General features: G+C 34.3%; 3 protein-coding genes across 21 annotated transcripts; 1 reads left to right on the plus strand and 2 right to left on the minus strand.

Annotated features, from left to right (window-relative positions):
* Positions 1 to 2043: 2043 nt before the first annotated feature.
* LOC114408371 (coiled-coil domain-containing protein 124-like) lies at positions 2044 to 3273 on the minus strand. The gene is made up of 3 exons (XM_028371394.1): positions 2587 to 3273; positions 2402 to 2521; positions 2044 to 2323 (listed from the first exon to the last, which is right to left on the minus strand). Exons 1-3 carry the CDS (start codon positions 3142 to 3144, stop codon positions 2312 to 2314), a joined length of 690 nt encoding a protein of 229 aa, XP_028227195.1. The 5' UTR covers positions 3145 to 3273; the 3' UTR covers positions 2044 to 2311.
* Positions 3274 to 5903: 2630 nt separating this feature from the next.
* LOC114408374 (mediator of RNA polymerase II transcription subunit 19a-like) lies at positions 5904 to 15834 on the plus strand. 17 transcript variants are annotated; one of them, XR_003665882.1, is made up of 8 exons: positions 5904 to 6093; positions 6961 to 7027; positions 9186 to 9475; positions 9648 to 9875; positions 10174 to 10233; positions 14435 to 14497; positions 14623 to 14690; positions 15625 to 15834. XR_003665882.1 is itself a non-coding variant. In XM_028371402.1 (7 exons), exons 2-6 carry the CDS (start codon positions 6997 to 6999, stop codon positions 14486 to 14488), a joined length of 663 nt encoding a protein of 220 aa, XP_028227203.1. In that variant the 5' UTR covers positions 5904 to 6093; positions 6961 to 6996; the 3' UTR covers positions 14489 to 14497; positions 14623 to 15087. The 17 variants fall into 17 exon arrangements, 10 of the variants coding, with proteins under 10 accessions (XP_028227203.1, XP_028227204.1, XP_028227202.1 ...); XR_003665883.1 differs by lacking the exon at positions 15625 to 15834 and adding an exon at positions 14990 to 15207; XR_003665881.1 differs by having other exon boundaries at positions 10174 to 14497.
* An 80-nt stretch (positions 15835 to 15914) lies between these two features.
* On the minus strand, positions 15915 to 27438 carry LOC114408372. Of its 3 annotated transcripts, none has more exons than XM_028371396.1 (8): positions 27028 to 27438; positions 22589 to 22667; positions 21198 to 22445; positions 18439 to 18499; positions 18253 to 18359; positions 17864 to 17954; positions 16734 to 16781; positions 15915 to 16357 (listed from the first exon to the last, which is right to left on the minus strand). In XM_028371396.1, the coding sequence occupies exons 3-8, from the start codon at positions 22295 to 22297 to the stop codon at positions 16298 to 16300; spliced, it is 1467 nt and encodes a 488-aa protein (XP_028227197.1). In that variant the 5' UTR covers positions 22298 to 22445; positions 22589 to 22667; positions 27028 to 27438; the 3' UTR covers positions 15915 to 16297. The 3 variants fall into 3 exon arrangements, with proteins under 3 accessions (XP_028227197.1, XP_028227198.1, XP_028227196.1); XM_028371397.1 differs by lacking the exon at positions 22589 to 22667 and having other exon boundaries at positions 21198 to 22186; positions 22304 to 22445; positions 27028 to 27436; XM_028371395.1 differs by lacking the exon at positions 22589 to 22667.
* Positions 27439 to 27475: the final 37 nt, after the last annotated feature.

Consider the following 27475-nt stretch of genomic DNA (forward strand, 5'->3'; position numbering starts at 1 on the left):
GAATGATATTTCAACTCAATTATAATAAATTCGTTAATTAATATAGATATCCAACAAATACAAGCATGAATTAAAATTATCATTGCACAAGTATAAGATACAAGTATCTTTTTTTCAAATGTGAATATAAACAGTTTTATATTACCCAATTCATTGTCCTCCTAGTCACTTATAAAAAGTTAAAATTACATTTTTTTCAACTCATTTTTACCTTAATTGATGATTTGTATAGTGTAACATTGTGTGTGGTTAAATTGGTATAAGAATAAAGTTAAATCATCATTTAACTAATCTGTAACAATAATAAAGGTAATTCCTCTGTTTGATTTAGGCTATATTTTGATTACATTTTGAAAAGTATATTTAAGAATTTTAATGTACAGCTACAATTTTTCAATGCACAAATAAACAAGAAAACAGTGCATAAATAAATAAGAAAACAGTTATTACTTTGAAAGTAAAATTACTTTTGAGTTCTTGCCGTCATAACTTCAATCCAAACATGTAAATATCCTCTTAAACTTTTTTTTTATCTTTAAATTGCTACTATCTCACTACTCTTTTTAAGCTTAGAATTCATTAATTCTCTCAATTTTGTATATGTTTTATTTATTTTATTTTACTCTAATTAAATTCTAATAAAAAATAATTTAATTAATTAAAATATAAAAACAAAAGAATAAATATAAGCCAAATTAAGGATTGAACAAAAATTACATATTTTATATATGTTTTATTTATTTTATTTTACTCTAATTAAATTCTAATAAGAAATAATTTAATTAATTAAAATATAAAAAAAAGAATAAATATAAGCCAAATTAAGGATTGAACAAAAATTACATATTTTATAAGAGAGAAAGACCAAATATCTCAATTTTAAAATAAAAAATCAAAATTACATATTTGACAAAATAAAAAAGACTAAAGTTGTATTTAAGCCCACAATATTCAAAACAAAATAACAACGGCCAAAACAAGATTTTTACAAGGACCATGTCCAAAAAAGATATATTGCGGAAATAAAATAAAAACATGCAAACCTAAAAAAAATCAAGTATTCGAATAACACAAATTTAAATTTAAATTACCATATACGTCACATCTCTATATAATGAAAAAATATTAAATTGATGCCTTATCTAAAAGATAAAAAATGTGGACGAGAGACACTGTTGCGCCTTATCTTTCTGCTGGTAAAAAACAATGAAACCCAGTAATTTCACTTCCCCCACTCTCATTCTCCCATCATGAACTGATTGCAGAGAGAAGCATTTGGGTCTCCATGGAAGAGAGAAGCATTTGGGTCTCCATGGAAGAGAGAAGCATTTGGGCCACCACTCACTTAAGGTGCTTTCTGCAAAGGATCTGTTCATTTCTTCTTTAAACCAATAGCAACAACAACAACAACGCCTTATCCCACTAGGTGGGGTCGGCTACATGGATCAACTTCCGCCATAATGTTCTATCAAGTACCATACTTCTATCCAAATCATTAAGTTCGAGATCCTTTTTGATAACCTCTCTTATAGTCTTTTTGGGTTCTTTAAACCAATAGCAATGGAATGAAAATATAGCTCACTTGTGTATTAGGAGTGGAGCAGGCTCAAAGGCAAGGAAGGGTGATATAAAAGAAATCTATTCTGATGAGTGAAAGTAACTCAAAAGTTTTAGGTGAGAATAAACAACACTCGAAACTGACAAAGTGGATGCATCATGCATTCCTCTGCATGGCATGAAGTATACAGAAATATATGTAGTCCATTTATACATAATCATGGAAACTCAGGGCGGAGATGCTTCAAATTGTTGGGCCAGCAGGTGAAGAAGATGAAGACCTTAGAGCAGCAAAGGGTCATGCAGGCAAGGGCTTCAAGGCGGTGGTGGAATTGGGAGATTACGAGGGCCATGGACCCCTACCTACCCCTCCACTGGCTTTGATTTGCAAGTTTGTTGGAAAGAGTTTATTCGATTGACAAATCAGACATTGAACGGCAGGTGTCCAACTTTAACAATTAAGAATTATAAGAAAACTCACTCGTCTAAACTATTAGACGTGCAACGAAGCGTATACTTAATTGGATATATCATAATTCGTTGGATCAATTTAAATACAATAATAGAGCAGTAGGAGAAGAGTCCTACTCAAAGTTGATGTGCATGTACAGAAAGTGAAACTCATACAGAGAAAGAAAATGAAGGCTGTGATAACTGTTTCTGTAATCTAAATAGGTATTATAGCATTTACCAATTAGAAATGCCACCACGCCCAATATTAGCTGTTGCATTGCATTCAGTTGCAGTTGACCATTCACTCAGCAATCTGCCCATATCGTAAGCAACTTATGAGAGAAATGTCATTTTTTTATATGCAAAGAGAGAGAGAGAGAGTGTGACCGACTTGATTAAGAGGATTGTCAGGAGATTTCTTCCATAACTTCCATATCATGTCCTTGTACTGAGTGTGAGTAAGACCCGGTTTCTCTTCCTTCAACTTGGGCAGCTCAGCTTCTTCAAACGCCTGCTCAACATAAGGGTTAGGGTTAGCAAATAGTGAACTGGATCCATTTCAAATGTCAAAATTACCTTGAATGAGGCCTTGAGGCGCCTCTCTGGATGGCGATCTGGGGGCAAGTTATCCACGACGGTCATCTGAGCGATGGCATCATCCAATGTTCTTGCTTCGATGATCGAATCGTCGCGATTAGTGTTCGAAATAAGCACCATTCTCTCGTACTCTTCCTCTGCCGCCGTCCGACTCTGCTGCTTCTTAGCCTCCTCCGCCTTCCTCTCAGCCTCCGCCTGCTCCTCCTCCCTCCGCCTCCTCAGCTCCACCTCCGTCACCTTCGGCACCGGGATCGACACCCGTGTCGCCTTCTTGTCCACCTTCTTCATCGACTTCTCCAGCTCCTTCTCCTCCTGCTCCGCCAACCGTCGCGCCTCCGCTTTCCGCGCGGCTGCCTCCGCCCTCTTTTCGGCCTCTTCCTCCTTCTTCTTCGCGGCGCGTGACTTTGAACCCTCCGCCTCTCGCCAGTACTGGTCCTCCTTCTCTCGACTCTCCTTCTCCTTCCGCTCCGTATCCGCCGCGCTCTTACGAGCCCTCGCCGCCTCCGCCTTCGTGTTCACCCCCATCTTCTTCGGCATCTTCTTCTTCTTCTTCTTCTTCTTCTTAGGGTATCGCTCAAATTTCACACTATGCTATGAATGATCGATCATGTAATGAGAGAGATATCCTTCAACTCCCTTCCTTCCCAATGCTTGCTTCATCCTCAATCTTCTTCGTTTTAACCCGGCAGGGCCTGCCAGTGCCACCGTCATCCATGGGCCTCGGCCCACTTCTTGCCCAATGCAATCCATTTTCTTTATTTTAAAAGCAACAAATACTCTACTGATTATTATCTTTAGTGAGCTTTAAAACTACTAATATCGAATGCAAAAATTCATGTTTTAATTTCTTTACAAATGAATATTGAACACTAATTCCTACGGTTTTCTTAAAAACATTTTCAATGACCATTTTACAAAATAAAAATATAAACAAAACTAATTTAATATATTCTGACAATAGATTCTAAAAGCTTGAGTACACGAAACAACAATGATGACAACATCTAACATGATGGTCTCAATGGGATAATACAGATATGACTTATAATAATATTATAAGTCTCGTTGAATTATATCAATTGGTTAAGATATGAAATATGAAATGTATGTAAGTGAATTGAATCTTTTGCAATTTTTTAATTTTTTTTCCTTAATATTTTCTTATCTCCTTCATCCTTGAAGCTCTACTTGAACCAGAAAATAAAACGAAACGATAATAACTAAAGTGCTTTTTCAATTTTATACAAAAATGATAGAAAGCAAGTTCTCAATACAAATAAAAAAAGATATCAAAACATTTTTTTGTGTTTTAAGTCCTGTTTGATAATTTAAAAAAAAAAAATTGAATTAAAATAAACTTGTTTGATAATAATGGTTTGAAAATATTATTTAAAAAAGAGATACATTTTCTTAGTTTTTAAAACAAAAAGAAATAACATCTAAGTAATGTTCTTGTTGTTTATTCTATTTTTTAGTTCCTAAATTCAAATAAAAATGACCTTATGTCTTAGCGAACACAATACCACATTGCTTGTAATTCCTTATACCTAGAATGCATCTTTTAATAATTTACCGTTTCAAGTGATCATGTCATTAATGAGTTATCAAAAAATTTGAATGGTATAAATAAATAATACGACGATGAAAGATGAAGTGGTTGGAAGGGACAGTATAGTGACATTTGATGCAGGGAAGGATTATTTGAAATAAAGAAGATGATGAAATAGAGCTTTGGGTTATTAATAATCAATCATGGTAGATGAAAAAGGTTTAATATGGCTTCACGAGATGACTAACGATAATTGAAGGGTGATAGAAGTAATGAGTTTGGTGATCTTATGTTGATTTTGGAATAGTAATTTGTTTAGCATAGATAGTAGTTGATGACCTGTGGAGAATATGATGAGGGTTAGGATTTTGGATTAGTAATTTGTTTAATATAGTAGTAAACCTGTGTTGTTGCGAAGGGTTATGCGCTCATTTGATTGAGCAAAATTATTGGAAATTTTTTGAAATTATATTTAATTTTCACGTATTGAAGAAAAACTTATATGTTATTGTTAAATTCATAAAATAGTTCCAAAGAAATATTTTTATAAAACAATTTTAAATATTAAAAAACTTTAAACATTACCAACTAAATATTTTGTTTTTTAAAATAAAAATATTTTTTACAAGGAAATTAATAAGCAAATTACACTAATCTTTTCTTAAATTGGAACTTATAACACTCAACTCTCTTCTTTATTTTCGTCTTATACTAATCTTTCTTAATTTTTTATCATCTATTATATACTTTGACCCCAAACCTCCAAACACCGGTGGAAATTTTATCTGGATCTAACATGTGACTGGCACAAGCTTTTTAATTATTGTTTTTCTAAAATATCCTTATTTTCTTCCTTGCAAACCATCACCAAAATTTTGACGCATCTGGATCCCCTACAGAATAAGATTGACTTGCTTTATGATCAATTTTTTTTCTCTTTCAAATGCTATTAAGAATTCAACAACAAAGGTTCAAAGTGTTGTTTATTTATTACCCATCAAACACATTGACAGCGGAGAAGCTACTCTTTTCAATTTTATGACAGGATCCACAAATTTGTTGCAACAATACTCGGTGCAACTGCATTCTCAACAATAAAAATATAAAAGAAGATCGAAAACTCCACAGCTTTAGGATCCAAAGCATGACAAAAGTAAACAAAAATCCAACACACGTAGAAATTGCTTATCACCCTCCCTTGAATGTCACCATCATATTGAGATTTCGCAACCCTCTATCCGTCTCCCCTGTGTTTCGCCAATTGGGATTTTAAAATTTTAGAATTTTAGAGGGATCAAGGGCTACTGTGACTGTGAGTGGGTTAAGTAACAATGAAATTTTAACGGAGAGAGTGAGTATAATAATTGTTAACTCAACTTAGACAATGAAATTTACTCAAAATCAATCTCTAACTTGTTGTCTTTATTAATTTTTAGGTTAAACTAATATTCAAATTTATGAATAATACCAAAAAAATTAAAATACGAATTAACTAAATTCATGGCTATCGCAAACCATGAAAACAAATTCTTTCTATAAATGTCTAATATAATTATATATTTAAGACTTAATCTAATATCACTAGTTAAATTAAAATAATGTATGTCCGTCGATCTATGCGTTTGTTTTTATTTTTCTAAGGAGACTGTATAGTTGTTGTTTTGTGTGGTAGAAAATATTCTTTAAACGAATAGATTATTAATTTATCAATTAATTAATACCCTTTTAAATTAATAAAATTTGTTCTCGTTCTCGATGAAAAGTGGGAGAAAATAGAAATATGGGGGAAGCAAAGGGTTAATTATAATTAGATTGGGAATTCACAGAATCGAGGTTTGGCTGTTCCTGAAGGAAAGAAGGGAACGTAGAACTAGTGAACTCGAGAGAGCGCACAACACAACACAACACAATTACAGCAGAAACAAACCTAAATTTCTGTAAGCCTCTCTCTTTTTGCTCCCATTCAATTCAATTGAATCAACATCTTTTTGTCTCGGCTGTTGATGTTGATTTTTAACCCACTAATTCGCACCTCACTTCTGCAACTGCAACTGCTCAATTCTCAACAATTACTTTCTGCTTTTTTGGGAACTCTGCCTCAACCCACTTTTACTAATACTTTTGTTCTTAAAACCAAAATTCTGACACACCTGCTAATAGGTAGGTTCGGTTTTTTCACACCCCCTAACTGCTATCGCAAACCATGAAAATATTAGCTTTTCTGGCAGCATGACCAAAACCAAAATACGCGAGCCATGCTATCCATTTCAATGCTTCTCTATGTTAGTGCGATTCAAGTCATTTTGGTTTTCTTTCCGGTATCTTCATGGCTATTCTGAGTTATATCTGATACGATTTGCATGCATTTCTTGTTTGTCACTGCTTTAGTTCTCTTTCGATTTAATAAATTATAATCTACATACTCTGACCAACCTCAGTGGATAATTATAGGTCCCATTTGGATAAACTACGTACATAACTATATATTTAATAAGTCCACGTTATGTACGCTCTGCAGTTTGAATTGCAGTCTAAAATAAGCTTATCAACCTTTTTTATAGACACTTTTTCTCGTGTTTACTAAAAATGCTATTTTAATAAATCATCAAGTTTAATTTACTCCGAATTTATTATGAAAAAACAAACGTAAGTTAGCTTTTGAAATGACTTATTATGAAATAAAAAAGCAAGTTACTTTTAGTTTTAGAGGACTTAACTAATATACTTGGGACAACAATATGAAATTTGTGAAACCAGCAGAAATTGGTGGATGACAAACATTTTTGTCTTATCATAAATTGCAGTTGATAATGATTCAAGAACTCATGAAAGTTTGACACATGGATCCCGACAGCAAAAAATTTGGAGGAGGTAAAAATTTATCATGTCTGCGCTTTGCTTTGCATAGATTATTTCACATATATCTCTTTTTTTTTATGTTATTATATATGCTAGTACTGATTTCCTATCAGCATGACATTGACTGTACACATAATTCTATTTAAATACTTGGTTAAAAGGTATATGTATATGGTCAAGATTAAGAGATAAATATACATCACTTTTTTAAGTGGTCATATAATTACTAACTTTTAATTTTGATTATTTATGTATGATTGTATAATCTAAATTTATAATTCTCACATTTTAAAAATGAGAATTGTTCACTATATATGTCCACACACATATATATGATGGGACAAGTGACTAAACATTGTTCATTAATTGGGAAGGAGTATAGGTATGGTACCCTTATAAAAAAGGGGTAAGTGTATAAAACATTGTTGATAATGCTTTTATTTTGGTCCCTCCCGATTGATTTAATTATCATGCTAAGTGCCTCTGGGTAATGCTATGCCCACGGAGGCACTTAACTTTATTGCTTATGGATTTTTAGGCTTGTTGTTGAAATTTAAATTCAGTTTTTTCTTGGCTACTTATTTAGGCATAATCATTTATCAAAGATTGATCGCTTACAATCCAATCTCTGATATAAAACCACTTACAATCCAATTAGTGTTTTATCTTTATATTGTGTCATAAACTTATATTTTTGTTGTGATTTAAAGATTATTTTTCTTATCTATGTTATGTATGAGTGTGTGTATATGTATTTAAATATAACTTTTTATTTGGTAGGATCTTATCTTCATGCTGACTACGTTGGCAACAATGTGCTTCAGCTACTGTTTTTGTTAAAGTATATTAGGTTAACAGTGTTACAAAGTTAAGCAGTTAGTGATTAGCTAGGCAGTTACAGACTGCATCTCTAACTGCTGCTAGTGTGTGTATAAAATTACTCTCTCCCTACACAATCTTTACTATACACCATTGATGGCTACTATAAAAGTGGCATTTGGAGTAGTTCTTAACTAACTCAATTTGAATTTAGAGTAAATATCCAATTCAGTCCTTGAAATAAATCATTGAACCTAATTTAGTCTTAGGACAAAAAAGTCACCATATAATCCTTCTTATATTTTGGATTTGAGTCTAACTCAACCCTAAAAGTTAACTTGTTAGGTGAGGCTTGCCCCCCTACATATATATTTTATCTTGACATTATCTTGAAAATGCATACTTGGGTTTTTCTCATTACATTCCCTCATGCCCAACATTTGGTCTTGATATGTAGATAATATAATAGGTAATCTGTTTAATGGATCTATAATACCATCTTATATTTTTAAGTTTGAACCTAACTCAACCCTAAAAGCTAATTCATAGGGTGAGGATTGTCCTCCACTTATATGGTTTATCTTAGCACTATCTCTAGCCGATGTGAAACTTGGATTTTTCCAAATACGTTTTATTAAAAACATGGCACAATTTAGTACTTTAGTCATTTCCCCTTCATTTTTAGGACATGATTAGTCTCTAGACAAGTGAATTTACCAACTTAGTCCCTTACAGAATCATTATTGACCCAAATTAGTTCCTAAAAATGTTAATTTAAACAGACGGAAGGATTAAAGTGTCCCATGTTTGTAATCTTGAGAGACTAAATGGTTTGTTTGTTTTTTCTCAGGATCAAAGTGTTACCATGTGTTTTTTTTTCTTCCGAAAGACCAGTTTAGGTATTTACTGTTTAATTCATATGCCTAAACCCTAAAAGCAATTGTATAAACTAATCAGTCTTTTGCTACTTGGATTTTTTATGACAGCCAAATAAGCATGTCTTTGGAAATAAAAAATTAAATCCAATTTATTCCAAATTTACTATGATTTTCGGATAATCTTTTTCACTTATTGCGGGGGACTTCAGTTATTCATCTCAATTTTTTTTATAAGAAATTTAACCTCTGCTATTTTTTTTATTATTTATATTTAGCTTATGTATGGTTGACAAAATTTTAATATCAATTGTAGTTGTTCATGATTTTATTTGCCAATTTGAAATCAGTTAGATCACTTTTAGAACTTTTTAGCATCGTTGCTTTAGGCCACTGTTCTAGTATGGCAAATATGTTTCATGTATATATTTTTCCTATGCTTTCTGATTGACGGCATATGTTATTTAAAATCTTAGGGCCAAGAGAATTGACAGGTTCTGTGGATCTATTAAATCACTTCAAATTACTCCCACATTTTGAGTTTTTCTGCAAGAGGCCACTTCCTGTTTCAATTTCAGATGCACACTATTTATACAATGTAGTAGGAGACATTGAAATCAGAAAAGGAGATGGGATGCAGTTGGATCAACTTATTCAGGATACATCTTTGTCCAGTGGTTCTAATTATCGTATACAGCCTTTGGACCTCGATATTCTAAAGGAGGCTTTTCTACTCAAGGAAACTGTTCCCATTGATTTGCCTGCTGTAAGAAATCATCGTCTTTGAATTTGATAATGCTTCTTCTGTTGCTTCATTGCTGTTCACTAAATTAATAGACATGTTATCCTTATTTTCAAATTTCAAAATCAATATAGTCAATCTTTTCCTTATTAGAATTGATTGCATATATGCTTATCCTTGTATTTTTCCCTGATAGGCCGAGAAGGGGATTCTGACTGTTGCAGGAAAATCAAAAGGTGAATCTAAAGATGAGGAGAAGAAGCATAAAAAACACAAAGACAGGGACAAAGATAAGGACAAGGAGCATAAGAAGCACAAGCATCGTCAAAAAGATCGAAGCAAAGACAAGGAAAAGGAGAAAAAGAAAGACAAAAACAGGCATCATGATTCTAGTGCTGATCCTTCAAAGAAACACAATGAGAAGGTTGGTAAATTTTAGACTGATGCATTTGCTTTGTTCACGTGAAAAATCAGTGTTCTAAAAGTCCTGTCATGTTTTGATTTAATTCAATAGTTTTGCTTCATCAGCAACTCCTGAAATTTTCATTTGTATTGTGCTGATGATGCTGTTAACTGTTTATTGCTTGTGACTTAGGTTCCAATAAAAAGTATCTGTTGCATATGATGTCAGCATTTTCAAAAGGATTTGTTTCACATACTATTCAAAAATGTCTCAGAAATGTACTTCTATATTTAAACCATTTTACTCAATATGGTTACAGAAAAGGAAGCATGATGGAGATGATGATCTTAATGTTGTGCACAAACACAAAAAAAGTAAGGTAATAAAGGGAGAAGCTTTGTCTCCAGATAAGTTCTCAATCTTTCATTCCCATCTCTTTCTTCTCTATAAATTGTCTGCTGTCTATTGCTTCTCATAGTCCCTTGTCCATTCTTTAGTGATGTTTTGTTTTCTGTTTCTTAATTTTACTGCAGCATAAGAGCTCAAAAATTGATGAATTGGGGGCAATAAAGGTTGCAGGCTAAAATGGTTACATATTGTAGTTCTCTTTTCCTCAAATGGTTTGTGTCATTTGTTAAAGTTTGTGGAGGGGTCTGTCACTTGACATTATCAGATTTCTTGATGTACTTAATTATATTTGCCACAATCTTTAATTTTTGTCTGATGTCTAGGTTCTTTGTTCTTTTGAGTTGTTTTTTTATTTTAGAGGTGGTTGATGGTGCATCTTTAGTTCTTTTTTTGGTTATAAGTACTAATTTTAATGTTTCAATTCCTAGTTAGAAGAGTTATGTAGCCATCATGTGCTATATAGCAAAAGGTTTCTACTTCAAGAGCAAGTTTACCGTCTATGTTAGAGACCTCACTCTCACATCACTAGCCATATGACCAAAATAGTATATATAAGTGGGAGGCGACCCTTATATCTTAAGCTAGCTTTTTGTTGAGTTAGTCTCAAATTCAAATTCTAAGATGATATCAAAGTCTATCTTAGTGATTGTTGTTGGGCCTATTAGGTCACTTGCTATTAGATTATCCACCGATGTTCAATCTTGCAAACTTCACACTTGAGATGTCCAATCCTTAGCATGAGAGGTGTGTGTTGGAGATCTTACTTTGACTAGTGATATAACCAAAATAGTATATATAAGTGGGGGAAACTCCCACATCTTGAGCAAGTTTTTGAGGTTGAGTTAAGCCCAAACTCAAATCCTAAGTGTGTGTTTGGGAATCCGTTGCATTCCCTGTTTTTCACTTTCCAAGGCAATTTCCCACTGTCCCAAGCAGTGAATGTGACTGGAGAAAATGTAGCTTTTACGTTGACCAAAACCTATGAATACAAACACACCCTAAGACTTAAATGGCAATTTGATATAGAATCGTAGGGTAAGGGGAGAGAGGAAGGTGAAGAGACAGTTGACATTTATTATTTACGAAGAATTTCGTGATTGAATCTAGCTTTGGCTGCTTCTGTTATTGAATCTGATTGTCAAGTATTAGATACAGTGGCCTTCTTCCCCAAGTATTTAAAAAAGATTGGTTTTGTCCGGATCTTGAAAGCTACTTTTAGTATATTTTCTGGGCAAAATCTTAGATAATTCCTCTAGCCTTTGCCAGGTAAGAAAAAGAAATTCAAAAAGCATGTGAAGTTTTTCATATTTGTGTTTTTTTGAAGCTTTTGTATAGAGTTTGTTTTGTATGTCATGTAACAACTTGGGATCTATGCCATGATAATTTAGTTATGCGTAATCCCTGTCTCATGTAATTTCTCTGGTGTTTGAGAGTGTTCTCTGCAGAAGTTTCATAACCCTACTCATTGCTTCATTTATGTTTCATGGTCAATTATTTAATTGCCAAGGTTCTGTGGTATCTTATTGTTATGATGGTGGTTTGTAGATATAAAGCCATTCATGAACTTTCACCTAATAGATTAAGCTTTTGGGAGAGTTAGTTCTTGACATGGTATCAAAGCCTTTAATAAAAACCCAAGCACTCGGGGAACCCTCCCTTAATAGCTAGCTATCAAGGGGGAAGAACCAAGCCGCCTAAGTATTCCAATGAGCATCCCATACTTGACTTGGGATTTAGTCACCTATTAAAACTCAAGTCCCTATCAGCCTCTATGACCAAATGATAAGGAGTTTGATTCTATTCAACTCCATTCATCAAAATAAAACTTGAATTTCAGTACATTGTATGGAGGGCCTGTACATTTTTCCTTGCTTCAAACCCAAAGGGCTCATCAATGAGGGCACATGTTCAAAATAAAACTGTTGGAATTAGTAGTTAAATGCCTATTGGAATTTGTAGCAATTAATTTTCAGATTCATGTACATAGCTATTCTTATACTAGAATATACTGTACTAAGGAACTAGAATCATCATTAATCTCCTTATGATCCTTGCCAAATTGTATATAAATACTAGATCAGCTGAGTAACTGCCTCAATCTATTCAGAAAATTCCTTCTCATAATCCCTAAAACTTTCTTAAGGTGGTGTCAGAGTGGGCTTGGTCCCATCTCTTTTCTGTCTCTTGAAGGATTCTGCCTCTCATCCAGCAGAACATTCTAATCCCTAAAGTCATGAAAAAGGAATACTATGTACATCTGGATAAACCTCTTGATGACATCCCAGAAGAAAATTGCAATAAATGGAAAAGACATGATATATGCTTTGTGCCTTATTTTGGCAATCTGTTGAGCCAAGTATCTTGATGAATTTTAGAGCCTTCAAAACCCATCTTACCTTCTGGAAGAAAGCCCAAAGTGCTTTTCCCAATGGCAATTAAAGGCTGTATGATTCAACACAAAAGTTGGCTACTCTTAAACAATCTGATCACGACATGGTTTCTTATATTTCAAGAGACTGGTTGAAGGTTAACGGCAAAGCTTGATAATTTATAAATGGTACTGGTTCTTTAGAGGAAAGCATCCAGATTTAGATCATATTTGCAATCAAGTCTTGCCAAGAGGTTCCCTCAAAGGAGAACTTAGTATTAAAGATATTGGCTGTGTTTGGTTTTCTCTTTGGGGTGCTCCAAACTCAGTTTGACGAGTAAACTTAGTTTTGTAACATGTTTGGTTATTCTTAAACATACGTTTGCACGCTAAAAATTTTGTATAGTAACTCAGTTTAGTGAAAGCAAGAATTGGGTCGATTTTGCAAACTTTAATCCAAACATACACATAGTCATTACGTTAGAGATATACTCTCTATGTTTTCATATATACATTTCATTTACATTGTAACTTCATTGTAATTTCATTTTAGCTTTTCTAGGTAACAGATTAACTTTTTCTGTCATTAGTTACCTGCTGACTCAGCAGTGAATCATATAGCTTTAGCTATATATTTTCCATTTCTTTGTACTTTTAATCCAATGAAATACTCACAAAGTCACAATTTCTCTCCCTCTCTCTCTCTCTCTCTCTGTTATTCTGAATGCTATTATAGTATCATGAGGTTGTAATTGATCCAAGCCATGGCTTCTCTGCACAATTCAGCTTTCAACCAAAAAATTGTGTATCCAATACTTTTCCTCATCAAAATTGATTCCAAAATTTTTGTCATGGAAACTAGTATAAGGGATTATCCGTGGTCACAAACTTCACCATGTTTTGATTAACCCTACCATAAAACTTGCCCAAATTTAAAATATTCAAATTATTGACTTGGAAGATCTTTATTTTGCTTTATATTTCCAGTAGTGTTTTAGAACATCTTGTCAAATCTGAGGGTGTGTAGGTGCTTGGTAATTGTATGAGAAACCATAATTGGTCATTGGTGGATTAGAAATTAGGATTGTTGTTTTTGATTACTTGCAGGAAGAAGAGAAAACTAATGCTGCTTACTATATTTTATAGTAGATATATGTTTTAGTGGGGAAAGTGGTTTGGTGCAGTCTCATTGAAAGAGAATATATAATTTGAGTACACAAGTGCAAAATAGGATATTGTGAATTTTTTAAATTACTTAATTGAGGCAGTATTTTTTTTTAACAAAAGAACATGTGACTGCTTGGTTTTATGGAACCGTACCAGACAGTAATAGAAGTTCGACATGGAGGAAGGATGTTAATCCATGATGTAAGAAAGTCCCTCATGTTTAATCAAACAGTAGAGATTATTGATAGATGCACAAATACTGATTGGTTCATATATATATATATATATTGGACCAGTGTGATCATTTCGGTTATGCATAGTCAAGAAAGTGTAACAATAACCTGATAAAATACAGGGTCCTCATCCTTGGGACCAGCAGTTGCTTGAGTATAATCAATTTTAATTCATGTTGAAACCCTTAATTATAAATTGCCAGTTCTACATATATTAGATTTATTCTAATTTACTACTTCAAATACGTGCTTATGTTCTCCTCCCCTTGCACGTATACTTTCACATGTCTGATATCCTTTTATAATGATAATTTTCCTTAAATTAACATGTTGATATCTTCATTTTTCATTCTGACTTGTACAAAGCTCTGGTATTGGTTTCATGTTGGCATATCACTGGACAGGTTCTCATTTCTGTTAATTGCATTATGGAACTGGAAACGCATAAAAGACAATAGAAGACACAAGTAAATAAATGTTTTGGATTCTGGCAATGGAGAACAATGTCCTCCAATGCTTATATCTTTAGTTTGTTTCATGATAAGCATTGTTGATAGTCGCAGTATGCATGATACCTTCTAATTTTATGCAGAGTAGCTAGTGATCTGACTAAATATTATCATGAAGGTGAACTCACCTGATGAAGGAAAAGGATTCAAGGTAAAATTTGCTGAAAGTGAACCTTCTTTTCTTTTCTATTTGTATAATTAACACTTATCCGATATAATTGCCGGTAATTTGCAAAACTTTGGTCTTTCTTTCCCAGTTTTTTTTGCGCACTGGATATCAAAACATGTATGCATTTACTTTAATCTTTGTAGATTTTTCGGTCTATATATAATGGTAGTTTAAATTAAAGATAGCAACTTATTTAGGATGACTGAATTAAGTATGGAGGTTGTGTACATTGATTACTTTCTCCTATATCTTGTACTAAGTAGCATGCCTCGCCTTAACAGTGTTTGAAGGCTCAGCACCAAACAAACTCACTACCTTGTATGTTAAGATAAAATGTTCGGAGTATGTTAAATGATTATTTTAAGGAGGTGTCACTTCAGGGAACCATCCATAGGTTATTTTAAATTGTAAGTATCTATAGTGAGTATATATTTGAAGTGAGAAAGTAAAAGTGGTCATCATCTCAACTCAAATGATTTAAGGGTGAATATATTTTTACTTACTTTAAAGAACTTTTTTTCATTTTTACGTAATTCAAATTCCGTAATCTCTCTCTCTCTCTCTATATATATATATATATTCGTTTGCTTGTGAATTTAGTTCCCGGATTTTCCACTTATTTGGCTCTAGAATTTATTTTTGTTTTGTAGTTCTTAAACTTGTAAAAAATTTGGATCATGTTAGGCTTTTTAGTATTTTTTGCTTAATTTAATGTGATGGGGGCTTTATAAATTAAAGCACTAGCACGAGTTAAAATACCTATCTATTCGTCTTTTTTTTTCTCTTATAAATCCGTAAGATAGTTGATCTAGGATTTCTAAGTAAGTTTCCCCCCGTTATTTCGGTAGACGCATAGCCAATCATTAGTGCTGTTTTGGTGTTGTTTACATCTAAGAATTGAACGTTTGAACCTCAGGGATTCTAAATCACTGGCAGAATGGAAAATTTATGTTTGATGTGTAAGCGTGAACTCTTTGCTTGCTGAGCAAATCAGGCGGGTAGAATGTTTGAGCGTCTTGGGTGTTTCTGTCCACCACATGCTATTCGGTGGTAATCAGATTTCCCTATGTGATATTGTTTTTTTTTTTTTTATGCATAAAAAATAGGGCATTTTTTCGTATTTGAATTCGGGTAGTGTACATAAATTCAAATTCTTACTTCCAAAAGGACAACTTAAACCAAGATGGCAGTAATTCATGACGACAATAAAGTCAAATTGAGCATCACTCGAATATAGAGCCCTCAGAAGGGTGAAATTACCCCAAGTAATGATGGTTTATTGCACCGTTTCCCCTACCATATCTTTTTTATCTATAGGAAACTAAGAGCGTTACAAAGAGGTTTCCACTGCCAAAATTGAACTAACTATATGATTGATCACATTCCACATATATGGAAAATATTAAAAATAAAAATAAATAAATAAAAACTGCAAAAAAAAAAGTTAAAAAAGCCGGAAGTTACATTCCAAATCCATTATCATGCCTTAAAAACAAAATACCACTTGAAGGCATGGAACATCTAAATTTGGGTTTGTATGACCAAATTGTAGCATGTACAAGGACAAAATATCCAGCTCTCACCCGACTTCAATCACTATTATGTGTGCAATCTGATTTTTTCCGTTTAGCAGCAAGTCGAGGCCGTAGCTGTATGGGGAGCATGTAAGTAGGCAAACTTCCGTAAGTAAATGCAGCAGTACGAGAAGGAAGGAAATTTTAAAATAAAAAACAAAAAAGCAAAACCTGTGTGGGGTCAAAACTAAATGGAATATAATGGACTGTGTTTAAGCATGTAACAATGGTGACAAATAACTTCCATGGAGAGACGAGACAAGCCTTTGGTGAGGGCGGTAAGTGGAAGAAGGATTGGCCAACAAATTGTCTATATTGAATTTTTTACTAAGATGCATCCTACACTTGTCTCTTACTAAATTATTTACTTACCAAAATAAAAACAGAAGTATAACCCAAAATATTCCTTTGACAAAAATACAATAATAAAAATTATGCAGTTTACGCATACCATTTCTATATACTTCAGTTGCTTCAGTACTTGATCTGTTTCAAGCTCCTGCAGCAAATAAATAATAGGGGAAATGGATAGTGTTAAATGAAAAATGATAATTTAAGCAGTGATCAAAATACAGGATTTCACAAGATATTGTTGAAAAACACTAAACTACTTGGAAGCAGAAAAAAGACAAATATGCAAAAACCTAGGCCCCCGCGTGCACAATTTATATCTGAAAGTAAGGCGCATGTGGTTGGCCTGGCTAATATCGAATGCAGTTGCATAGTAACTAGTTTGCATAATTTAAGGCAAACAATATTTCTCAGAAATACAAGAGTTTGAATTCACAGATAGGTACGTTAAGATTTTTGTAATGACTTATACTCTGCATGCACAACAGCAGGTAATTACTAACTTAACTAATAATAATAACACTACATTAAAGTTGTCAACAACATGCATAGGGCATCTAGGGATGCTTGCTGGTGACGTGTTGTATGAACACCTCTTCTAGATATCAGGATTGCTATAATTTATGATAGACATACAACGGACAAAGACCTTGTCCATTCATATCCAATACATGCAAGGCACAATACTTACTATTCACTACATCACTCCTACATTTTAAATTGAATTTCAGTATCAAATATTTTGAATACATTTTCATATATTTAAACATGTCTAACAAGTGACAAATCCTAGCTGTTTCATACTTCCCATATCCATATTATGTTTTATATAAAATTTAATACTCATCAATATATTGTTATGCTGCGTCATGTCTTGTATTTTTCCCATATATGCCGTGTTCTGAATACTTGTATCTTTGTTATATTCATGCACTCTAACAAACACAACAATATTGTGTGTGCAAGAGCATATAGATCTAGCCATATTCAATCAAGGTTTAAAAAAAATCTCTAATCATAAATAAGTTAAAATGAAAGACGTGAGGTTACAGAATTAAAATGAAATACTTCTTCAACATAATATTTTATGTTGAAGCTTTGTTGAGCAAGTAGGTAGAAAACAAACAAAAATAAAAATTGAGTCCTCCAACTCAACATCAAAAATACCAACACATCCACGACAAGACAATCAACAGAAAGGAGAAAGCTGAAGAGTTAAATGTATTTCACCTGAGGTACAGCACAATCAGCATGAGATGGATCCCAATGGATAGCACAAAAGCACTCCCAGGCATCAGTTTGAACTTCAAAAAGAGGAGCCCTGCCAAAGAAAATTATTTGCTAGAATTAACACAATTTAAGCACAATCAACAAGAGACTCTTTCTCACACACTACTCATTTCTCCCTTCTGTATCTGAATGAAAGCGGCAACTTAAACAAAAGGAAATAAGTAGAAAAGTGTGTGATGGTGCACAAATGCCTTTCTTCTACTAGGCAAACTTTGATTTTAAGGATATCATTTTTTTTTTGTTTCATAGATAAAGTCTTAAATAAGAAGATCATCCCTCAAAATAATAACTAATAAAATCATTCAAAACAACAATGTAATGTGACTTACCTGCGCCACTTTCCACATATAGTTCCATTGGCTCTATCTATAATCTCCTGACATTTAACCCAATTACCAATGGAACTAAGTTTAGTAGGATTTCTCGTATTTTCTCCCTGCAGAATAGAAAAGCATTTCCATCACTCTGAGACTCGTTAAATGAAGAGGTCAATAAGCAAACAGAAAAACCTTTACCAGCAATTTATAAAATTCTGAAGGACTAATTTCCAATGGTTCAGGAAGGGCATCTTCATCACTGCAAGAAACAGCGAAATGATGTTGGTAGCAATTAATAACTGAAATATGGCTAAAATATACTCCTTATGAACAATGCTTATGGATAGACATAAGAAAGCCTCACGTGACCCACGACCCAATTAGGAGAGAAATCTCAGCAACTGTTCTTGTGTTAATTGTGCCTTATTCTATCAAAGGAATTGCTTAAAAAAGAAAAGTAAAAGGTCAAGTTTCTCTGATCTTTGCCAGTGAATTTCCAGATGTTTACAACAATATAGGTAAAAGAACAAGGTTCAAGGAGTGTAGCAAAAGGCTATGGCAAAAGAAAATGTCTCAAGGCCATGCTTATTGAATAATATGTGCAGGAACTCACTTCAACATATGTATGTTGAACCAGATAAAGCACTATATATATATATATATATATATATATATATAGTCATGTTGCAAAGAATCCCACCAATAAATAGACAGAGTGAATGAGCATTATAAAAAAATGTTGCAGCTCCATGTCAAAATTTGTTGGAAAAGTTTGGATTGGATCGGTCACAGAAAGTCTATATCTAGATATTATATTTTTGTGTGGGGCAATTCAGTTGTGTGGAGAAGCAAAAAACAAAGTGTAGTGGCAAGGAGTAGCATTGAAGCTGAATATAGAGCCATGGAAAAAGGAGCATGTGAGGTTGTAGCTGAAAATTACTCTTGAAGAGCTACAATTTCCTATGTCTCTCCCAGTAAAACTATATTGTGATAACAAGGCTGCCATAAGTATTGCTTAGAACCCTGTCCAGCATGACCAACCAAGCATGCGGAAATTGATAAACACCTTATAAAGGAGAAAGTTGATCAAGGAGTTATTTGCATGCCCTTTGTTCCAACCTCTCAACATTTGACAGACAACATACCAGAGGTTTGTTTAGAACCAACTTTAAGTTTCTTGTAAGCAAGTTGGGCGTCTTATATATATGCACCAACTACACGCACACTAGTAGGTTCAAATGACTCTTGCGGAGTATGCTCTGTAGTTGATTAGCTATTGTTAGTCATGTACTATTGGTTGATTACAGCTGTCAAGTTCAGTTAGAATCTATTAGGATAATAGGATGTTGTTGATCAATAATAACATTTTTAGTTTCACTCACACGAGCCCTCCCTCCCTCCATCTCTCTCTCTTGCTTTCTTCTTTTCTTTCACTACATAGTTCTCTAAAACTCTAAATACCTGCAGCCAAGTTGTCCTTTGTCATAGATGAGGATCTTTCAATTACAATTAACCTAGCAGAGACCAAAGGTGGTGACACAGAGAAGACCCTTGTCACAACCTAGCAAGTGAGCAACCTGATTGCAAATGGTGGTTACCCTTTGTCTCAGCAAATTCATGTCAACCTGATCGCCATTCATCACACAGTAGCTCCTAAGATTAGATGTGTTCTTTGATGGAGAATACATGCGATTGTCGGAGACGTAGTTGTCACCAAAAGCACACAGTGTGATTTAGGAGGCAGATGTGAGATTTTGTCAAGAAAAGATGAAGCAAATGCTAAATCAAACAAAAAAGTGGAAAACCATAGCAAAATGACAAGTTTTTTTGGGGGGAATTTTTCAACAAATCAAGTGGACTAGCTAACTAGGTTGTGGAATCGCAAGTTTGAGCAATTGGCCAAGTTTGATCAGAATCAAGTTTCCTAAAAGTTGACACGTCTTTCCTCACAGTTTTAACAATGGTTGGAGGCATGGTTGTCAAACTCACAAGTTGATTCAAACTCATTTGAGTTCACAATTCTAAAGGTTAAAAATGAGCCAACTTGCTTTGAAGTTTGTTCTAGAACAAACTCAAACTAACTTGAGTAGACTTGCATGTACTTGATCAAAATCGCAGTCTAGCATTGAGTGAACAATTACATTTGAGGGAAATCAGCTTCAAATTGCCCACCACCAGATAACCAACTAGCGTGACCTACCTACACCTACATTTGGTAGGGCTTCCTTTGACGAGGCTCCAAAGTAAATGACCACCCCTTTGATGAGCGTTTGGTTGACAAACACTTCCTACTACAAAGAACATGATCTCTAAAGGTGGTAGGAGATCCGTGTTGTGACAAGGTGGCTCTAAAGAAGACCCTTGCCTAGTTGGTACCATCAACACCAAACACCCTACCCTTTTACTTAAACACTAGGATCCTAGCATCCATTCCTCTTTATCTTGGATGCTTGGCCTTTGTCCAAGACCATTAGCCTCATTGCAACAAATGGACCCTAAATCTATGAATGCATCTTCCTAGGGTACTCAAATCTCAAGATTAAAAGGTTACAAATGCTATTTTCCTTTAACCGAGAAATTATGTCACTCCATGGATGTAATGTAACCTTCCATGAGAACTAGCCCTATTACTCCAAAGTTGCCAGTCAAAGTGAGAGGACAACTAAGGAAAATTCGAAAAATGGAGACAACAAAGACCATTCCAAATTTCCAATAACTGAAACTTCTCCAAAAGCACCTGTCCAAACTCATGTTGTTGAACCCCTTTATCTAATAACTGAAAGTGCTCCAAGTGGTTGAACCCCTTTATTCTACTAAACCCCCCAAGAATAGTTTGTCCACATAAAATAAACTTAGTAAAAGCATATATTTAAAACAATGTAAGAGACATCCAGTACAATTGATGGATGCCATAGAAAACATTTGTTCCAAACATTTGTGATTAAAACAGAAGATACCTTTTTATCGGGCCTGACCAGTCAAGAACTTCTGCTTGAAAACCTTTACCAACTCGCACACCAGTTGTATAGGGCTTGGTGTCTCTCAACATCAACAGTATAGGATTCAATTCAGCCTTAACTGGGGCAGTTCTACATTTTCCCAATTCATTGTGGATACTTGGTGATCTTATAACTGTCTCCTTGAGAATTTTCTGCCTCTTTATAAGACATGAATGACAAAACCACTCATCAATTGGTAATTTTTTCAAACGTGGATTGTAGCAAGACAGATGATATGCATCTTCACAATGATCACATAAAAGCATGTTCAATGAATTGTCTAAATCACCACATATTTTGCATGACCTGGAACAGCAGTTATTACTAGTGGTGACAGCATCTTCCCCAGAAGTCACATTATCTACCGGAGAATTTTCTTTAAGAAGTCCATGGCTTCTTAAAATATTCATGCAGAAATCCTTTTCTGTTACTTCTTCCCTTGTGCAATCCATGACTATAATACTGGAGGAGGAGCATTCACCAGTTTCATCCATTTCAGTTTCCATATTTGGCTTTGAAGAGGAGCAACTATCATTTACACTATTAATACCTAAGTTTTTATGTGTGCTATCTTTGGTTACTCCATCAAATAAGACTGAAGGCATCGTAGGATCTTTAACAATTTCAATTGCATGCTTAACTTGAAAACCAGTTGGCTGATCCTCCGCTGATGATAAATGTGCAGCGGAACTTATGACTGAAGGGATGTTTGCACTTGCCTGCACATTAGTTGGCCCTAGTTTGAAATTTGAGTCCTTACGGAGCTTCTTTCTCCTGTATACCATATTAGGTGTAGTATTTTCTGTCATTATACTAGCAGTTGACGGCTGACCAAAGCTAACTACACAGCTTGATCTGTAAGGATCATCAGCATTCCTTCTATCTTCTTCCACTGGTTCAGCTTTTCTACACCAGTCAAGAGGGTACTTATTGCATTTCAGACACACCTGCCAAGTTTCACCACTAGGCATCCGGTCACATAGAACATCTTTCCCATCATCAGATACATAACATAGACCAGCTTCAACTGAACTAAGGACAGAAGTTTGTATTAACATTATCACCTGAATCAAATTCAGAAAAAATGTTGTATGTTGCTACAGGGCCCCTGAGATAGAGTCAAGGCAACAGTGTTTGGAATTAAAGATTATTGAACTTTTAGAAGCATGTCCATCAATCTCATCCAGTCAACACACTAATGGCCACCTGATTTAAAAATCACAAACAGAAGTAGGGAAAAAGATAAGAAACGAGCATAAAAAGGGAAAACAGACTTGCAATCATAAATAATTACAGACATCGCTGTCTTTAGCCATAAAACAACACATATGAATCGACTTTTTAATTACTGCAAATTTGAAAGGTTCAAAATTTCAGGATGGAGGCCATCAGCATCCTACAAACTAAATCAATGCCTTCTTCATAGCCCTGAAAAATATATGTCAACACAACATGATCAAAAACATTACAATGAATCATTTGAAGAAAACCTAATCATGGATGTTAAAATTTCTTAACCTATCATAAAACCTGATAAGCACCCAAGTACTTGGGGAACCCTCCCTTGAAAGCTTAGCTGTCAAGGGAGGAGAACCATGCACTTAAATATTCCATTGATCATCCCATACTGTCCAATGAGGGACTTAGGCACCCCATAATAACCAAGTTCCTACAATAGCACAAAGGGCCAATATCCTAGCGGCTAACACTCTACGACACTTCACTCAGATTTTCTAGACAGCCCCTTTGTAAGTAGCCCTTTCCGAGACATTGGCAACCAACTTTGATACCAATTGATAAGCACCCAAGCACTTGGGGGACCATCCCTTAAAAGCTAGCTGTCAAGGGGAGAACAAAGCACATAAATACTCCAAGCATTCCATACAACTCAATGTGGGACTTAGACACCCTATAATGCCCAACTCCCTATCAAAAGTTTTAAGTTTTCTAACAAATCAACCTCATGGAATAAGCACATTATAAATTCTTTATTCCTAGCTCATCCATTATTTTTATATAAACTGAGAATTTATTAAGAAAGAAGAGAAAGATACAAATGCAAGGAAACCTCAAAAACTAACAAAAAATGAAATGACGAAAAAAAAACTAAGAACATGATGCATGTAGCACAACATAGCAATCTCTCTTTAGAGCTACCAAGAAAAGACCTTTATCAGAATACCACAAAGAAGTTAAGTGAGCTACTTGATTCCAAATGAACTCAAGGCAACATTTGACCTATAAAAAGTTTTAGCATTTCTTTCCAACCATATTCACCAAACAGTCCCAAATTGAGAATAGCATCAAAGCCTTTTAGCATCTTTATCTATTGATTCCAAAACTTCTAGTCTTCTAGAATTAAAACATAAGAACTTCTGGAGAAGGGAAACTGTGGATACAGAAACAGATGAGAAGCATTTTCATAACTCATTTGCACGTGACACACTGATAAGGAGACAAAGCAGTTAGAGGTCTTTGAGTTTGAAATAAATCTTTGGTATTAATCTAGTTTAGTCATTAAGAATAGCAGTCCAAACAAAAGATTTGGCATTCGAGAGCAACCGATTTCCAAATTGGCTTATCTAGAAGGAAAAAATCATTGCTACAAGATGAAGTAAGAATCTGGAAGTATGATTTGCAAGAAAATAAACCTGAGGTATCAAGAGATAGATCAAATCCATTGGTCTGGATTTGAAGATATATGGACTGTAATTCAGAGAATTACCTATCATGCAAATTTCTAAGAGTGAAAATTCCACAAAACAGTAGAATCAGATGAAGAATAAATATAAACAATTGGATCATCCTAATCCTACAAAATAGAGAGATGAAGAAGTCTAGGAAAAGAAAGCCATTTTTCCCCCTCTGCCAATCATAAAAAAATCATATCAAAATCATCCCTGAAAGCTCAAATCTTAATTGATGTTATCAGATATTTTTCCAACCTGTTTTTAAAAGAAATAAATAATCAATGCTTGTGGTTAAATCCCATTGTTCCATGCGCAATTAGTACAACCCCTTTTCATCTTTGTATTTCTAAAAATATATGCACAAATGCCAATCCATGACACAGCATAACCAGGCCAATTCAAATCTGTGAATAATCAATAAACTTAGCCGACCAGATTCTATTTGGAGAAATGAAAAGGAGATTCATGGAATGTACATTCACCATACGAGAGGTATAAAATATTTATAATCCACACAGAATACCTACTTAATCCATATAACTGGAGTAGTGTCTGCAAAAATCAATCATCCAAATTATAAAATATAACTTATATGCTATGCCTGAAAGTTTTTAGGTGGATGGAATCGAGAGAAAATGGAAAGAAATAGGGTGTGGAGGGTGAGTTATTGACCTTGTTTAGATGTTTAATAAGAAAAGGAGGAAAAGTTCCAAGAAATGTAGAGGAACGAGAGTTACATCCCCTTGTCAAATTTATAATAAACAATTTCCCCCTACTTATCCCCTAATTCAAGAGGGGAAACTTTAGGGGCTTTAATGGGAGTGCCCCCTCCTTAAAGTTTTCCATTCAAGTAAGGGTTTAAGTCACATTTCCCTCACCCCAGTCTCACTCCTTACCTCCCATCCAACAACAAAAGTTTAGCCCCACTAGATGACGTTGGCTACATGAATTACATAACACCAAGGGACTCAATTAAGGACCAAATTCTCAGAGAAATCATTCTCCATGAAATTCCTCATAAGAACTTCCTCCAATTTCCTTCTTCGTCTCTCTTTTATCCTTTTCCACAACCACTGAATCTCCTCATTGATGCTTCCATTGACCTTCTTTGTATCCAATCCACCTTAAAAGCTTAAACGATTTTCTGTCATCTTTTCCTTAATGAGAATCACACCAATATCTCCTCATATACAATCATTTTGTATCATGACCCTTCTTGTCTGGCCACACATCCATCTTAAAATTCTCACTTCTGCTACTCCCACAATTTTCTCTTGTTGTGCCTTTAAAGTCCAACATTCACTACCATAGTCCGACATAAAGCAGAATGATAAAATTTAACTTTGATCAAAGTAGGTACTTTGCGATCACAAATAACTCCTTATTTCTTTCTCCATTCTAACCATCCCACTTGTATGTTGTGTATGACAACCTCTTTAATTTCTACATCATTTTATGATATTGATCCCAGTTTTTAAATTAAGAAACTTGTGGTATGGCATCTTCTCGCATCCAAACATGGAAAAAATAATCCAGCCAATACTAACGGGCATGATACATTGATACCAAAAGTGTATCAATTATCAAGTCCAGTTCCTTCTAAAACAAAGTGATTCAAATCTATAATCAATCAATAATTTATGATACAAGACAAAGTCACATTGAAAAAATTACCAGCACCACACTATATCTCCTCATTGTTTTTTTTTCTCTATAACTTATTAAATTGTCCCCCCTTAAATGCGAAATGCCAAAGCATTTTCCTTCACAGGAACTAAACAAGATCTCTCCTCCTTAAACAACAGATGTTCAAGCTCATTCACCTTCTCCCCAAAAGAAAAAAAAAACGCAATACAACACTGATCCACTTCTCCACTCTGTTTGACATATAGGAAGGCAGTGAGCAATGGAAAATTACTAGGCAAGATAAGATCCTGTGCTTGATAAGGTAACCTTTACTCATTAAAACATAAAATTTTATAAAATCTAGCCATTAGAACATGAAAGGCATGGCTCTTGTGCCTATCCAGTGCAATCCTCAATGTGGTGCAACTTCAATTTTATTCACCAAAATGTTGCAAGTTTCAGGAAGTTGTGGGCCCCAAGACTTAGTAGGAGTTCGTAAAACCTTGGTCTAACTAGTCATACACAATATCACTAATTTATTATAAAATTAACAAATCGCCAATAAGTCATGTGTTAGACAAATGATAAAAGAAACTAATATTGAAAAATTAAACTTGACTGTAAGTCATGCTAATTACCCCCACAGTTTCAATTAAAAAATTAAGGGAAAACTCCTACTAAGTTGTGGGTGAAACCAATGACTTCCTGAAACCTGCACCATTTTGGGAAATAAAATTGATGTTGCACCAGACTAGGAATTACAACATACCATTGCCCCAGATAGGTGAAAAAGGCAAGTCGTCATCCTTGCTTGAAATAGGCCACGCAGAGGGCATATCATATGAACAAAATAACATTGAATTCACTGAAGACCAAATGATAATTTAACAATGCATATAAAGAAAGAATCTTAAAGTTTTGTAATCACTTTAAGTAATGCATGACACAAGTGCTTACTGCTCTTCTTGTTTCCATATAAACAAGTGACTGCAAACCAGAGCAATAAAACCTAGCACTAAATTTCTAATCTAATCTCCACTTAAGTCCTGAAAAGGGATTCATAAGAATCAAATCTTGAATCGGGTTTTCATTGATCCATCAAAATCTTCCAAAGCAGAAGAAAGAATGTCTTCTTAAATCATTAGGAAGGGAAGTTCAAAGATTATTGTTTATTGCTTTCCCGTAGATGTAATACAAAACCTATGGATCATTCCAAACTCAACATGCTTCTTGAGTAAGAAATAATTTAAAAAGCAATAACCAAGGTTACTGGTTAGGGCTTGAAGGCGGAATTAATGCTAGTAGCATCTCCAATAAGGTAAAAATCACAGGCAATATTAAACCAAATCTTCCTAAACCTCTCTATGAAATAGCAATAAAGTAGACAATAGTTTGCAGCTTTAACGATAGGAAATAAATGGCAAAAAGTAAAACAAAAATTCGAATATAAGAGAAGAGGAACGAAGCATCACCCAATCGGATCAGAAATGGGAAAGGAGAAGGCGAAGGGCTTGCATTGAGTTGAGACCCACAGACAAAGTGTGTCGTGCCACGCCCCAACACACAACACGAATAGGTTTTAACTTTTAAATCCGTCCCTTCCTTTCGCATCTATATAGGCACCGCACCATTAATGCCCCAAAGCCAATAACCCTTCAGTTTTTTGATCGATCTTGTTCCAAAAACACACAATTATTTTGAATCCTAATGAACCACCTTTCTCTCCATTCAATTCTATAGCGCTATTCTTTATTTAAACAACCCTGCCCAAATTTATATGTCACTATAGAGCCATCTAACTCCCCAATTTCTTCATTCAATTTAAAATGTAAAGGCACTACTCCCAATTTTGTAATAATACTAAAAAAGGGTTATGGTAATCATTGATGTTAAGAATTTGATGCAGCAAAAAAAAATGTT

The sequence above is a fragment of the Glycine soja genome, chromosome 4, assembly GCF_004193775.1.
Source record: "Glycine soja cultivar W05 chromosome 4, ASM419377v2, whole genome shotgun sequence".
Lineage (NCBI taxonomy): Eukaryota > Viridiplantae > Streptophyta > Magnoliopsida > Fabales > Fabaceae > Glycine > Glycine soja.

Coding starts and splice junctions, on each gene's coding strand:
- LOC114408371 (XM_028371394.1), bottom strand. CDS start 3,144: ATGCCGAAGAAGATGGGGGTGAACACGAAGGCGGAGGCGGCGAGGGCT. Junction 2,522..2,586: donor GCCTCAAGGCCTCATTCAAG/GTAATTTTGACA, acceptor TATGTTGAGCAG/GCGTTTGAAGAAGCTGAGCT.
- LOC114408374 (XM_028371398.1), top strand. CDS start 6,997: ATGGATCCCGACAGCAAAAAATTTGGAGGAG. Junction 7,028..9,185: donor CAGCAAAAAATTTGGAGGAG/GTAAAAATTTAT, acceptor TTAAAATCTTAG/GGCCAAGAGAATTGACAGGT. Junction 9,476..9,647: donor TTCCCATTGATTTGCCTGCT/GTAAGAAATCAT, acceptor TTTCCCTGATAG/GCCGAGAAGGGGATTCTGAC.
- LOC114408372 (XM_028371395.1), bottom strand. CDS start 22,297: ATGTTAATACAAACTTCTGTCCTTAGTTCAGTTGAAGCTGGTCTATGT. Junction 16,782..17,863: donor CTGATTGTGCTGTACCTCAG/GTGAAATACATT, acceptor TATTTGCTGCAG/GAGCTTGAAACAGATCAAGT. Junction 16,358..16,733: donor AACTGAAGTATATAGAAATG/GTATGCGTAAAC, acceptor CTCCCCATACAG/CTACGGCCTCGACTTGCTGC.